At 49.2% G+C, this 14255-nt stretch overlaps 1 protein-coding gene across 6 annotated transcripts in view; it reads right to left on the bottom strand.

Annotated features, from left to right (window-relative positions):
- DAPK2 (death associated protein kinase 2) overlaps positions 1 to 14255 on the bottom strand; it is a 115545-nt gene that overhangs the window by 18843 nt on the left and 82447 nt on the right. For all 6 annotated transcript variants that reach the window (XM_078079222.1, XM_078079221.1, XM_078079224.1 and 3 more), the window contains 3 exons: positions 6435 to 6564; positions 1023 to 1071; positions 195 to 221 (listed from right to left, as the gene is read on the bottom strand). In XM_078079222.1, coding sequence (XP_077935348.1) covers positions 195 to 221; positions 1023 to 1071; positions 6435 to 6564 — 206 coding nt within the window. The remainder of the gene's footprint in view (positions 1 to 194; positions 222 to 1022; positions 1072 to 6434; positions 6565 to 14255) is intronic.

Below are 14255 nucleotides of genomic sequence, written 5' to 3'. Positions count from 1 at the left end.
CCGAGCGTCTGAAACGGAGCTAAGAGCTCAGACCGCCAGGTGTGCCGTGTGCCTTCAACATATCTGGCTCGTGGGAAATGAGGAAATGAGGAAAATCAGTAAATTCAGTCTGCCTGTCTGCCTGCCCCTCTCTCATTCCTCCCGGGTCCCCTGGATCCAAGCTAGGTCGGCGCCCCGGCATCGGGGATACTCACAGGATGTACGTGATGACGCCTATGCTCCTGAAAAACAAAAAACAGGCCAGTCAGAGCCACCTGGCTCTGGTCTCAGCCCAGTAAGGGACTCCCCCGCACGGTCCTCAGGGGAAGGGGTCACTTGCCCCTCCATGGCGGCCTAAAGATGCCATCTCAAGTCCATGACCCCCTCCATCCTGCTCTTCAGCAGCAGCCAGGGATGTGTCTGGAGTCATCGAGCTCTGGACATTCAATCCGAGGACCCGAGTTCAAGATCAGGCTCCTGCACTTGCAGGCTGTGATTGGGACAAGTCCCTTATCATCCATCTCTGAGCCTCTTTCTGGTCATAAAATGAGGGTAATGAAAACTACCTCACAAAACCGCTGGGTGGATTTTAGAAAACCAGGCAATCAAGGTACTCGGCCAACTATAAAGCCCTGTGCAAATGAAATGAGTCCTGTCTGTGCAGAAAATCCACTACAGTATCCCTGGGCCCCACACAGCACTTAGAGCCTAAGAGGCTCTCAGTGATCACTTGGTTAACTGAATGAGCTATCGTTACTATTTCTTTACCATGGCTGTGGCAGGCCTCAGGGCCGAGCCTGCACCTGCAGCCTCACTTCTCCCCTGGTCTCTGCCGTGGCCATGTTCTAACTGGCCTCAGGTCCGGGCCTGGCTGCCTCCAGCTGCCTGGCCCGCGGGTCCAGCACACTTGGAGCAGCCAGAGGCTCCGAACGTGCGGAGAAGGGGGTTTTCATGGTCGAGGGGGATGTCAGCGGGAGCCGGGGTCTGAGGCCTGCTGCCCTTGAAAGGATCCCTAGGTCACCTGGGTGGCCTGTACAACTTACCACATGTCAGCCTCCAGGCCCAGGGGCTCGTAGTTCACAATTTCTGGAGCTGAAAGAAGCCAAATTGAAGAATCAGCAGGAGAATGAAAATGAGAAGACATGGCTCGAGAGAATTTTAGGGCGTTTGGTGACAAATGTCTCCCTCCTGAATCCTCACTAAGGAAAAATCAGAGCAACAGATGGAGATAATTGTGCGTCTAAGAATTTTGAGAAATGAAGTTGCCAGTTATTCTGGTGGAAAGCTTTTACACAGAGGCCTTGATAGTGAGGAAGAGGGACACCTGGAAGAGGAAGAGCAGGGTGGCATGAGGAAGATGCAGGAAGGGGAAATGGGGCCTAGCAACAAGGCCTGCTTTAGAACTCTCTGGTGGAAACCAGTTAGGTCAGCGCTGGAAAGTGATAATGAAGAAAAGAAGGCAGTGGGGAATCCACATTCCTGAGTCTGGCCTGAAAGAGGGGCACCTCCCCACTGAGTTGAGAATGAAGACATTCTGGGGCCAATGACATGATGAGCCTGAGGTGCCTGAGGGGCATCCAGGCAAACATGTCCTGGGAACAGGAGAGGGAGTCAGAACCATCAAATCCTGAGTCATTCATTGTACACATGGAAACAGGAGCTGTGTGGATGACGTGGTGACCAGGAGTGGGTGCAGAGTCTAGGAAAGAAGATTCTACCCAGGACAGAAGAGGGCCAAGTGCTGCCCAAAGATCAAGCAGGCAAGCACTTGGAAAGTGAGTAATGTCCAGCTAGTGCCCGGATGGTGGAAGTCGAGATAAGAGTGTAGACGATGCCATGAAAAAACTTGGCCATGAAACAGAGGAGAAAGAGAGGTGAGTAGCTAGAGAAGAGAGAAGGGCTGAGCCTGTTTGATCATAATGGAAAAAGGGAGACAGTGGGAAAGGCTACATTTGTTCATCTAGAACAATATTAAAACCATTGCATCTATGGGGTGTGCCCACCTTCCCACCTCTCCCTACTTTGAGACACAAGGAACCACTTTTCTGGCTTATTTTTTAGCTTCATAAAAACGATGTCATACTAGATATGATGTAGTCATTTGGTGCCCCCTCCCTCCACTTAACATTATGCTTCTAGTGTTCATTCAGGGTTCATCCATGGTCTTTCGGTTTCACTGCTATCTAATAGTCCACTGAGCAAATATATAGCATCTTCCCTTCACGGTCCTCTCAGTGATCATTTGGATGGTTTCCACTTCTTTTCTTACTGGAACAACATTGCTATGAACTTTTTTGCACACGTCTCCTCACAAACATGAAAGACTTCCTCTCGGACAGTGATTCAAGGTGCAGTCTGAAGACAAACAGTCACTGGTCCAGACACAACAGGTACAGAAATTGGGAGTAAGCATTTAGAAACTCGTAGAGCAACGTGACATTGCCATGACATTCAAATTGTGATAATTTTTCTAGGGATTTATTTTTCTCATATCTCACTGAAGAAGCAGTCCAGGACAGATTGAAGACATTTTTTTTCCAGTCTTTCACCACAGAGAGTTTGAGAAACACAATTCATTTTCCAAGCTTATCTGCTTGATATGCATATACACGCACTTCTGTCCTCTGTGTGCTTTTGTTGGTCCATTTTCTTCTGTGCTTTTCTTCTTTCTTGTTTTTTTTTTTTTTATTACTTTTCTTATTGTTTTCCCCCCTACTTATATTTTTGTAATGGCCACTCTTGAGACTTTAGGATGGCTATGTAACAAATTCTAACATAAAGCAGTGTTTTGACCCCTCTAACAATACAAGAACCTTAGAACACTAATTTCAAGCACTCTGTCCTAACATTATTTTCTTCAACTTTTAGTTCTTTTTTTAACCCCACAATTAAAACATTACCATCATCATTTTAAACAGAAAATGTTTATATTTGCCTATTGTTTACTGATTTCTTCGCTCCTATTACTTGTTGCATCGAGACTTCCCCTCAAAGGTCATTTAATTCACAAGCACATCTTTGGAAGTTCTATTAATAAATGCCCGTTGGTGGTTAATTGTTTCATGGTTTGTCTTTTTTGTTGTTCACTTGTAATTTTTTTGCTTTGTTTTGTCTGAATCATTTACCCTCATTCCTGAAATATAACATTCCTGGGTATGCAGTTATGGGTCCTTTTTTTTTTTGAGGATGTAATTGACTTTATTAAGCAATTCATGAATCAGCATCCCATCTAGTAAGTAGAGAGATGCTCCCTATTGGTTTTTTATTTTTCCTCAGCTCTTGAAAGATAATATTCTATCAGTCATCGGCTTCCATTGTTGTTTTGAGAAGTATGCTGTCGGTCTAATTTTTTAAAATTTGTATTGATTGATTGATGATCTGTCTTTTCTCTCTGGCTACTTTTAAGATCTCTTTGCCTTTGGTAACCTATAGTTTAACTGTAATGTTAGCTTTAGTATAACTATAATGGATTTACTTTTATTGTTTTCTCTTTGATATACATTGTCCTTTCTGTGTCTGGGGATGCACGTTTTTACAACAGTTCTGAAAATTCTCAGCCATCTTCTTCAAACGTTGCTCCTCTGTTGTCTCCATTCCCTCCTCTGGGATTCCAAACAGACCTATGTTAGGCTTTCCATTTTTACCCTCTTACACTTGTCCTCTATTTCATATTCCCGTGTCTTTGTCCTTCTGTGGTATTCTAGCTAATTTTTCCAGCTCTGCCTTTCAATTTTTCAATTTTCTCTTCAGCTGTGTAAAATCTGCTGTTTAACTCATTCACTGAATTTTAAATTGCTAGGAATATATACTGAATCTCTCAAACTTCCACCTGGTTCTTTCTAGAATTTGCCTGCTCATTTTTGACAGTCTCTTGTTGCTTGCTTATTCTTGTGTTTCTATCTCTTATTTCTATATACATTCCATTTATTTTATACTCAACATCTGATAATTTCAATATCTTATGTCCTCGGATATCTAAGTCTTGCTGGTCTCTCACTGAAACGCTGATACATACCTTGCCTTTGGGAGAGGTCCTTCTACTGAATTCTTTTGCTGCTCACAGCCCCAGCTCTAAGTTCATTTCACTGGCTTTGGAGGTGGGGCCAGTGATGCTGGAGGAGTTACTACCCTTAAAGATTTCTCTTATTTCCTATGAGTCCAGAATTTCATTAAAAAGAATATTTTTCTCAAGAATCCAGTTTTGTAGCAGGAGGGCTTTTGGAAGACAGATCCACCACAATCCTAGAGGCTGGCAGTAATAACTTTTCAACACTGTGCCCCAGGTTCAGATTTCAAAGGAATGGTGGGAGAAGGACAAGTGATTATAACCCTGTTTCTCAGGAGTCCTGGGTAAAGAAAATCATCATAATTTGGGCAGGGACCTAAAGAAGTCACCTTATAAATCTGTAAGGTGCAAACAAAACCAGTTCTGGGCTGGAGCTTGGTCATACTGGCTCACCAGAGTCAACTGTGTGCATCTCTTCCCAACCCTGAATTCAGTGACCAGTTGGTAGCTTAAAATTGGCAAATGCTATAAATTAGGGTTGTGTTTTGTTTTGTTTTGAGACCCTGTTGTTAGACATTAAACAGCATACCACTGGAAAAAAACCTCCACAGTCTGGCCTACTCATCAATATCCCACTCACATGGCCAGTCTGATGGGAACTCTCTGCTCCATCCGGAGTGGACAGTGAACTGTCCCCAATAAATGCACTAATTCTGGCCCTACCTCCTGCTATAAACGACTGAACCTGGGATGTGCTCCTCCTCTACCCTGGTGCTGTCCCCATTCCTCTTCAGACACTTCTCCCACCCACAACACCAGCCCTTTGTCTCTCATTGACTCAAGGTCATGGTTGATCCCACTGACTTTGCCAGAGTGGCCATCTTGTTTGAATGGTCTTTCAGAGATATCTCTATCATTCATTTTATGATTAATCACATCCTTTCTTGTGACACTTCTTCCACTGTTGCCCTGAATTTCTTGTTGAACCGTCTGTTGTTGATTAACACTTGGTATGAACTTAACTAAATAAATATATGCATTTTATCTACATATGTGAATAGTGGACAGCAACTGCTATCTTGGACAAAGTTCAAGAATAGATGTCTTGTGCCCCGGGTTCAAGTTGGTTCTGCCACCAACTCACTGTGTGACCTTGGATGTGTCATTCTGAGTGTGACTCCTTGCCATGACTGTGTCTCCAGTAACTCACCTAATATCTGTTAAACAGTAGATGAAGAATAACCATTCCTTGACCTTAACTAAAATCCCCTAGCCTTCCAATTCCACATTTGTTAAACTAGACCAGATGACCTAAAAAGATCCTTCCAGCACTCTTACTTGATGGTTTGATGTCTTGTTTCCACAACTAAATTGTAAGCCTCCTGGGGGGAAGGTCTTTATAGAGAGACGACCCAGTGTAACCAAAAGAGCACAGGCTTTGATGTTGCCTGTATCTACATTTGCATCTTAGCTCTACCACCTACTGGTTATTTTGCCTTGAATAAAGCATTTGATAGAGAAAATAACTAAATCTGCTTTATGAGGTTGTTTGAAGATTAACTGAGATAATGTCTGTAGGGCACCAGCAGAGTGCCTGGCACACAGCAAGCTTCCCCTACCTTGGGGTCTGGGGGGCCTGGACAGCACTGTTCTATAATGGCCGGGGAGCTGTTACGTGTGACCTGAACATCCATCAGAATGGATAATCTGACACATTCTATTTTCCTTTTTGATTAGACTGTGGTCAGAAGTTTCCGCCTCCAGGTTTTGGGGAGACCACGCCCTCCCTCCATTTCCAAGACCACTCCAACTCCCAAAGCAGAGAGACGGTGGTCCTCAGTTCTCATTCCTCTCCCCTCTGCAAGGCTGTCTCTCTAGGACCCCCAACCTGCAGCCCCAGTCCCATGCGGGGGTTTCTGGGGCCTGAGCCAAGGCTGAGAGAAGCAGAGGGAAGACAGAGCTGCCAGGGCCCTGCTCCAGGAGGCCCCCCCCCCCACCATGCACGAATAAAGGCCAGGCACACAGGAGAGGTGAGTGGGTGGATCTGGCATTTGGCAGATGATTTCCCTTTTCCTTTTCAGGAAATCAAAAGCTGCTCCAGAGAAATTTGAGTTTATGGGAATGCCAGAGGGCAAAGTAATTTTAAATCTTCACAATAAATTCAACTAAGAGCAGGGGGTGGGGCCAGCTCCGGGAGGATCTGACTCGGCAAAGACCTGTAGCCCCACCTGGCCTCCCCCTCCCTGACTGGGTGCTCAAAGCCAGCACCTGAACTCTTACCCAGAAGACCAGCGGGACATTTTATTTCTAAGGCTGGGGGCGGGGGGGCTCTCCAAGCCACCACCTCTCAGCCCAGAGACCACAGCCCTAGACACAGGGTTTATTCCCGGAATTTCTCTACCTTTTGATCCCAGATGTTTTGTGGGAGAGAAACAGGCCTAAAACTCACCAACAAATTCTGGCGTCCCAAATATGTTCTTAAATTCAACTCCATCTTCTATTTCATGAGCCAGGCCAAAGTCAATCAGCTTGATGTGTGGAATGGGAATATCCTTGTCTAACAACATAATGTTTTCTGGCTGGAGAACAAAACAAAACAAAAAAAAGGAAAGAAAGAAGGAAAGGAAGAAAAGATGGTAATTAAAGCCCTGTTTTGTGTCTTCACTTTGGGGTTAGGGTGAGGTTTGGTATTCTTTTTTAGGAGACTAAAACTCTTTCTTGTTTTTGTGTCCTGTATTTTCCTGCGAACTCAAAAACAGGCACCGCGCTGAGGGCAAGGCCCAGGTTTTACCAAGCCTGCTGCTTACGGCAGCACCAGAGACCTTAGCTTCTGTCTCTGAATGGCAGATCCCTTTCATGTAGTGCCTCTGTTTCCCAATCTGTTAGATGGGGCCAGTGAGAAACTTGCAGCATTTCCTGTAAACAAAACCACTGCCCCCATGTGAGGATGGGAGGGGTGGGAGCCTAGGAGCCTAGCCTCGGTTTACACTTGGCTTATTAACCTTTGCTTCCTGACCACCTCGTCCCCCCGGCTGGCCAGCTTCCTGTTGACAAACTCCCCTCCTCTGGACTAACCACGTAGCTCACACTTCTCTATGTGTTTAACTGATTATGGCCCTCGGCAGGACACGGGGGACAAATGCACCTGATTTACAGGGAAAATAGCAGCTGCCCAGGCTATCTCCAGCGTCACAGACTGCTGTCAGATCTGATGCAATCGTGTGGGTGTGTGTCGGGTGGGGGATGGCCCTGCCCTGGCCCCATCCGCCACAGGCTCTCAGTGAGGCCACAACAGGAGCCTGCCCTTCTCACCCCCACCCAACCACTCAGAGTCCAGAGTGGGTGAGCAGGTTGCTCTGCTTCACCCTGTCCCCTCCCACTCCCTGCCATGAGGGTCCTAGGCTCCACTCAAACGGAATGTCCTAAAAACATACATCTACACCAAAACATCAAATGTCACATTTGACATCAAATGTCAAAAGGGAAAACAAGACAAATGTCCATCAACTGGTGGATATGGTATATCCATGTAGTGGAATCCTATTTGGCCATAAAGAGGAATGAAGGCAAAGGAAAAATAAAAAGGACTGAAATACTGATACTTCTGCATGGACGAACCTTGAAAACATTATGCCGGGGACGCCTGGGGGGGTTCAGTCGGTTAAGCGTCTGCCTTCAGCTCAGGTCATGATCCCAGGGTCCTGGGATGGAGCCCTGCATTGGGGCTCCTTGCTCAGCGGGGAGTCTGCTTCTTCCTCTCCCTCTGCTCCTCCCCCCACTCATGCTATTTCTCTCTATCTAATAAATAAATAAAATCTTTAAAAAAAAGAAAAAGAAAACATTATGCCAAGCGACAGAATCAGTCACAAAAGACCATGCGTTATAGGATTCCATTTATACAAAATATCCTGACTAGGTAAATCCATAGAAACAGAAAGTAGACTGGTAGTTGCCGAGGACTGGGGGAATGGGGAGTGACTGCTAATGAGTATGGGGCTTTTTTTTTTTTTTTTTGGAGTGATAAAGATTTTCTAAAATCGATTGTGGCGTCAGTTGCACAACTCTGTAAACTGTACACTTTACACGGGTGAATGATATAGTATATGACTTATTACCTCAATAAAGCAGTTTTAAATAAATTAAGAAAATCAAATGTCCCTATTTCCAAAGTCCTACAGAATTTCCCACCTTGTACCTTGGATCACATTATTTGCTCTACCTAGAAAGCCTTCTGCTTGATCTGCCCATTAAAATCCTAGCTGGGCTTCAAAGACTGCCTCAACTCAGCTAGCCCTTGAAAGCTTTCCTCACTGAGTACCCCTCCCCCACACCCACCAGAAATGAATCCTCCTCCCCAGTCCCCTTGGTGCTTATTTGAACCTTTCTGTTATGACATTTGTCACACTCTCTGTTGCCCAACAGTCCTTGTTGTCACTGTCCTAGCTCCTCTACCTCAGCTGGAGGGAGGGATTCAGGTCTTTGCGTGCTCACCCCTGCAGTGCAGAGCACCGAGGCAGGAAGGCTGAGGGTGGCCCTAGATGAGCTGAACTGATTCTAAATCTGGCCTGAAGACACTCCAGGTGCCGCATCCCGAACTTCCTGGCTCTCTGCGACCTCATGTCAGAGTGGCTAGAAACTTTCACTCAAGGGAGCTGGCTGAGGCCTCCCCCGACTTTGAAAATAAATAACTGATACATCCCCCTTTGCATTTTTTTAAAGCTTATTTATCCTTTTTCCCCTCCGGAGATTTCTCTCCACTTTTATTTTGAAAATGTGTCAAAGTCCTTTCCCAAAGCAAAGCAGGGTCTTCGGCCCTGCAGAAAGGAGAGTAGGGGCAGGGGAGGTCAGGAAATAGGACCCAGACAGATGGCCCCACTCCAGTACCCCCAATCCAGCCCTCCAATGGCTGCCCATGGACCCCGAGTGTCCTGGCACCCCATGCAGTGAGCTGTGCCCTCCCCACTGCCCACCATCACCCCGGCGGGGGGCGGGGGAAGCTTCTCCTCCCTCCATTCCACCACATTCTTTAGTCATGTTATAGGGAACTTCCCCTCCTCTCCAGGGAATGGCCCTGAGGCTTGTCTCTGGGGCCGAGGGTCAGGGCCCGAGGCTTTCTGATGAGCAGTGTGCTCGGGGTACAGCACATTCTGCATGAGGATGGGAGCCACGGTGGACAAAGGCAGTCACACCGGACCTGGTTTGGTGACCCCCAGGATTATGGGGGAATAGGAACGGGGTGGGGAGCATCAGAGAAGAAGGAAGAACAACGGGAGGCTGAATTCTCCCAGGCAGCACTGCTCTGAATGGTGAGAAGCATCCTTGCCTTACGTCCTCTCACCTCTGCGTCCCACAGCCCAGGAGAAATAGCCTCTCCATGGCTTGTGAAAATCTCAGGGCCAGGCCACGTTTTCCTACCTGAGTACTGCCTGGCCCCACAAGTTCTTGTCCACCCCAAGAACGTAACACTCAGCAGGTGACTTCTCCCCTGCTTGGAACATTCTTCCTGCACAGTCCCTGTCCCCAACCTGGTTAATTTCCTCTTCACATTTCAGTAAAAATAGTATCTCCTCCAGAAGGCCTACGCATGTGCGCACACATCCTCCCCAGTTCCCATAACACCCTGTGCTTCCCCGATTCCACTGTCTCTTCCCGTTTCAAGGTGACGGCTTACTTATCTGTCTCCCCACACCGGGTTACAAGCTTCCTGAGAGTTTTGTTCCTCTTCTGGTACAGAGCCTGGCATCCACCAGGTGCTCAGTAAATGTCCCCTGAGTGAAGACAGCTATTTGGCTGCACTGTGCTAACCACGCACGTGACATACTTTCTGCCTCATCGAACCCTCCCGGCCATCTTCTGCGGTGGATGTCATCATTCCTCTGTTTCAGAAGGAGAAACCAAGACTGAAATACTGGCTTGTGAACAAAGGGCTTTTAACCTCTATCTGTTGGACTCCAAAGCTTCTGCTCCTAACAACTAGAGTAAATGATCTTCCTTCCCTGGGGCTCAAGTGTCCTGGGAATCTATCCCAGGGGGAAGTGGGAATGCTGCTTGGGCCTGACAACCTAGGGCAGGCTTGCACACCGGCGCGGCAGGGATGTTCTGCTAGGTGGGCAGGCCCCAGACTCTTGTCCTGCCCTCATCACTCACACACTGGCCCATCTGGACCAATTGTACCTTCAGGCTCAGATCTGCCCTGACTGGGAGTAAAAAGGAAAACAGCCCCTCTATCTGCAGCTCCTCTTGCTTTCAGAAGGGCTTCCTTCTTGCTATCCCAGCCTCCATGAACCCAGCCTGATGCTACCCAGGAGGCAAGGCAGGGGCTGACATCTTCTGAACATTTACCAAGGCAGGCAGCCCACTACTGCTCCATGTCATCCTTGCAATAGCACTGTTACCACCCCCATTTCACGGAGGAGGAAACAGAGGCTCAGAGAGCTAACGCACTGGCCCAAGGTCCAACACCTCATAATGGCAGAGTCGGGGTGGGTTTCCTGGGCAGTCCAGCCCCTGCTGGCCACCACATCACCCAGTTTGGTTAACTATCTTCGGTGGTCCCGCTGACCGTGAGAGAAAGCTCAAATGCCCTGCCTGATATTTGAGGCCTTGGGGCTCTGCTCTGGCTGCTCCATGCTGCCTTCCCAGCCTCATGGCCCATCCCCTCCTTGCACCTGCCCCCCAGCCCCTCCAGGTGGCTATTACCACACCCAGAACGACAGCTCGGCTCCATCCTTTGCTCCAGCTCTTCCCCTGGCCCAGAATGCCTTTCCTACCCCTCGTCACCCTTTCAGAGACTTGCCTCATCCCTGCCTCCTTCTACTTACTGCCTTACTTTTCAGTGAAGCGGCCCCTGGCCTTGGGCTCTAACCTGCTTGGCGCTGACAATGCTCATGAGCAAGTGGCCCTCCGTTGCAGGCTGTCTCTCATATTGTGACTCTGCTCCTCTCCTGGGTGGGGGCCTCCCCTGGAAAATTCAGATCAGTGCTGTTTCCTGGCGTCCCCTACGGTGTCTTGCATCCTGCATGCTCCACTGAAATATGCTGACATGCACTGAAAGAACTGGGAGTTAGCGGTCCTTCTCTTTCTGCCCTAGGGAGGTCCTCCACCACCCCTGGGGGGCCCTAGGGCACTCCTCCCACAGGGCTGCTGTAGGCCTGGGTCAGAAGGGAGGACGACTGAGAAAGGAGGGCAACCTGAGGGCCAGCAAAGCAGCAGCTCCCCAAGGTCTAGGTTCTCAGCTTCTCTGCTCCCCCCTTCCCAAACAGGATAGGGCCCTAGAAAAGATCCCGGGCCTGGGTACTGGGAAATTCCAGTTTCACCTCCACCATACAAGGCCATGTGAACTTGAGCACGCCATTTCCTCTCTCTGGGCCTCAGCACCCCCAATTCTAAAATAGACACTGGATGAGATCCAGAGCCCCTTTGAGCTCAAGCCTCTGCAATTGCAAGGTGGCCTAACCTCCCAAGCTGGCTGGGCAAATTCCCACTCTTCTGGGCCCCAAGGCAGGACATACGAAAGGTTCAGGTCTCCTGGCTCCAGGTCAGGAAGGAAGAACAGGCCACTGTGACCACAGACTGCTGGGCCCAAGCCAGGCTGCCTTCTGGGGTAGTATGATCCTATCCATCTGTCCTTCTCCAGCTTTATTTACTTCAACCAAATACTACCCACATACTTGATGTCACCTCCAAAGCATGGCTACAAGGAGGGATCACATTCCCATAGGTGCCACCACTGCCCAGCACAGGCCTTGGGCAGTTGCTACCCCAGGAGGTGAAACTGCCCTCACCTGTCAACACAAATCCACCCAGCTCAGCCCACGAGGCAGGCGGCTGTGGGAGAGGCCAACATGCCCCACCGTGTCCCAGAGGATTTGGTCAGAGGTGCCTGCCATGGGGCTAAACCGGAAGCTGGTCCTCCAGGCAGGACCCATGTGAGTGGGCGATCCCCACCGGTCCAGTACAGCGTGTCCAAGAGCCCCTGCAGGATGAACGCAGCCTCAGGGGGCTATATAGTAAGGTGCAAAAGGCTTGAACTTAGAGTCAGGCGGGTCTAGGTTCAAATCCCAGCTCTGTCACTCACAGTGAAACCTGGCCAAAGTCAACGGACCTCTTGCAGCCTTGGTTTCCCATCTGTAAAATGGGACAACACCCCAATGGCACAGGGTGGTTCTAAAGACCCAGAGAGATGGTCCACGGAAGGAGCAATGCCCAGCATGATTTCAAGTAATGGTGGCTCTGTCCGTTCGTTCCTCTCGGGGATGTAGCAATGACAAGTCATCCCCGGGAACCTTACTGAATCCCTGCTGAATCCCCTGTGCACATGCCCTTTCCCTGACTTGCCTCCTGTCCCACTCATCCTCACCCCCATGTCACCCCTACAATGTTCACAATGTTGAGGCTGCAAGGGACCTCAGAGATCATTTAGTCCCGTCATGTTGCAGAGCTGCTCAAAGAGGTCAAGAAACTGCCAAGGGCACTGAGCAAGGAGCAGAGCCCAATCTCCTGACACCCCCCCACACACACACCCAGTGTCCTCTCCAGGTGCCTGTCACTGGGTGAGGCTGCTTAACTCAGCAGAGCGGGGGCCCAGCCAGTTTGTGCCCTGGGGACAAGGAAGCTGCTTACGAACCTTCATTGCAAATGTTGAGCACGGCCCCAGATCATTCAGGAAGTGCTGGGCAACCTGAGCAAGCAAGGCTGCCTGCTGCCAAGCCTCTCTGGGCAGGTTTCCACGGTGCCTCAGCAAACTCCCCCCTGGCACACTGTAGATGAGACCATAGGCAGCCCCTTCCCGCAAGCCTCCAGTGTGGCCCGGGCATAAGGTCCCCCTCTATCTGGCATTCAAGGCCCTCCTACCTCTGGACACTCACCCCCCCGCCACATGCCAACCGACCTCCTTATCTCCCTTACCCTAACCTGCAGTTCACTTTGCTGGAACGGCCTTCCTCACAAGCTGCTTCTTCCCCCTACCTCCAGCTCCGACACATTCATTCTGGAACATGTTCTGCGACCCCCTCCCTCCAACACATGCAGCTAGTTGTTTCCCCCCGGCGCCGGCATGTTACCCTGACTCGCCTCTGGCGGCGAATCAACTGCACTATAATTCCTTGTGTGTCCTCTCCCCACTATCCTGAAGCCCCAGGAGGAGGATAGGGGCCCTCGTTTCCACCCCTTGCACCCAAGTGTGGCTGGCATGGCAATTCCTGGGTGCTCAGGAATTGTTTCCTGGAAAACTGAACAACCAGTGCAGTCACATATCCATCTCTGCACCTTCTGCTTTTAGGGACTCAAGATAGATAACGGCTAGTGGCACCTGGGTGGCTCAGTCGTTGAGCGTCTGCCTTCGGCTCAGGTCATGATCCCGGGGTCCTGGGATCGAGCCCCGCATCGGGCTCCCCGCTTAGCGGGAAGCCTGCTTCTCCCTCTGCCTCTCCCCCTGCTTGTGATCCCTCTCTCGCTGTGTCTCTCTCTGTCAAATAAATAGATAAAATCCTAAAAAAAAAAAAAAAAAAAAAAGATAGATAACGGCTAAAAGCCTTAGAACCTGGGTTCCAATCCCAGTTTGGCCATTTACCAGTCTGACACTGGGCAAGTCACTTAGCCTGTCAGCGGCAGGTTTCTCACATATACATTAGTAGTGATGATCAAACCTACCTCATGAGGGTTACCAAGAGGATCAAACAGGGCATATAAAGTGACCTGTTAGCATCACCTCTGTGATTATTTCCTTGATCGTGTCTCTCCTTCCCAGAATGAGGGTGTTTATCATCTGTCTATTGAACTCCTACCCATCCTTCCAGGCCCAGCCAAAATTCTATCTCCCCCAGGAAGTATCATCTAAATCTAAATACCCAGCTCACCTCTCCTTCCTTCTCCCAGGTCCACACGTGTGCAGCAACCTCGCCCCCCCACAGCACCCACCACTGCCGAGAGCCCTGTGTGTTAGTCCCGCCTTCCCAACCAGATCGAACACTTGCAGAGGGCAGGCCTGCTTTGCATGCTCTGTGTTCCTAAAAGCTCCCAGCTTGAGGTTTCAGTATAGCCCAGCCTATAGCATTTAGTTTACAAAGCATTCATACTCATTTGATTCTCACTCTGCAAGGCAGGTACTATCATCACCCCCATTTTACAGATGAAGAAACAGAGGCTCAGACAGGTAAGCACTTGCTCAAGGTGCCTCAGTAATAAGTAGTGCAGCTAAGGTTCAAGCTCTGGCTGACTCCAGATCCTGTGTGCTCTCCCCTCTCCCCTGTCACCTCCCTTCCTCTAGGTG

This window comes from Halichoerus grypus, chromosome 8 (genome assembly GCF_964656455.1).
Source record: "Halichoerus grypus chromosome 8, mHalGry1.hap1.1, whole genome shotgun sequence".
NCBI lineage: Eukaryota > Metazoa > Chordata > Mammalia > Carnivora > Phocidae > Halichoerus > Halichoerus grypus.
The sequence above is the reverse complement of the archived record's forward strand: the minus strand, read 5'-3'. Positions and strand labels throughout refer to the sequence as shown.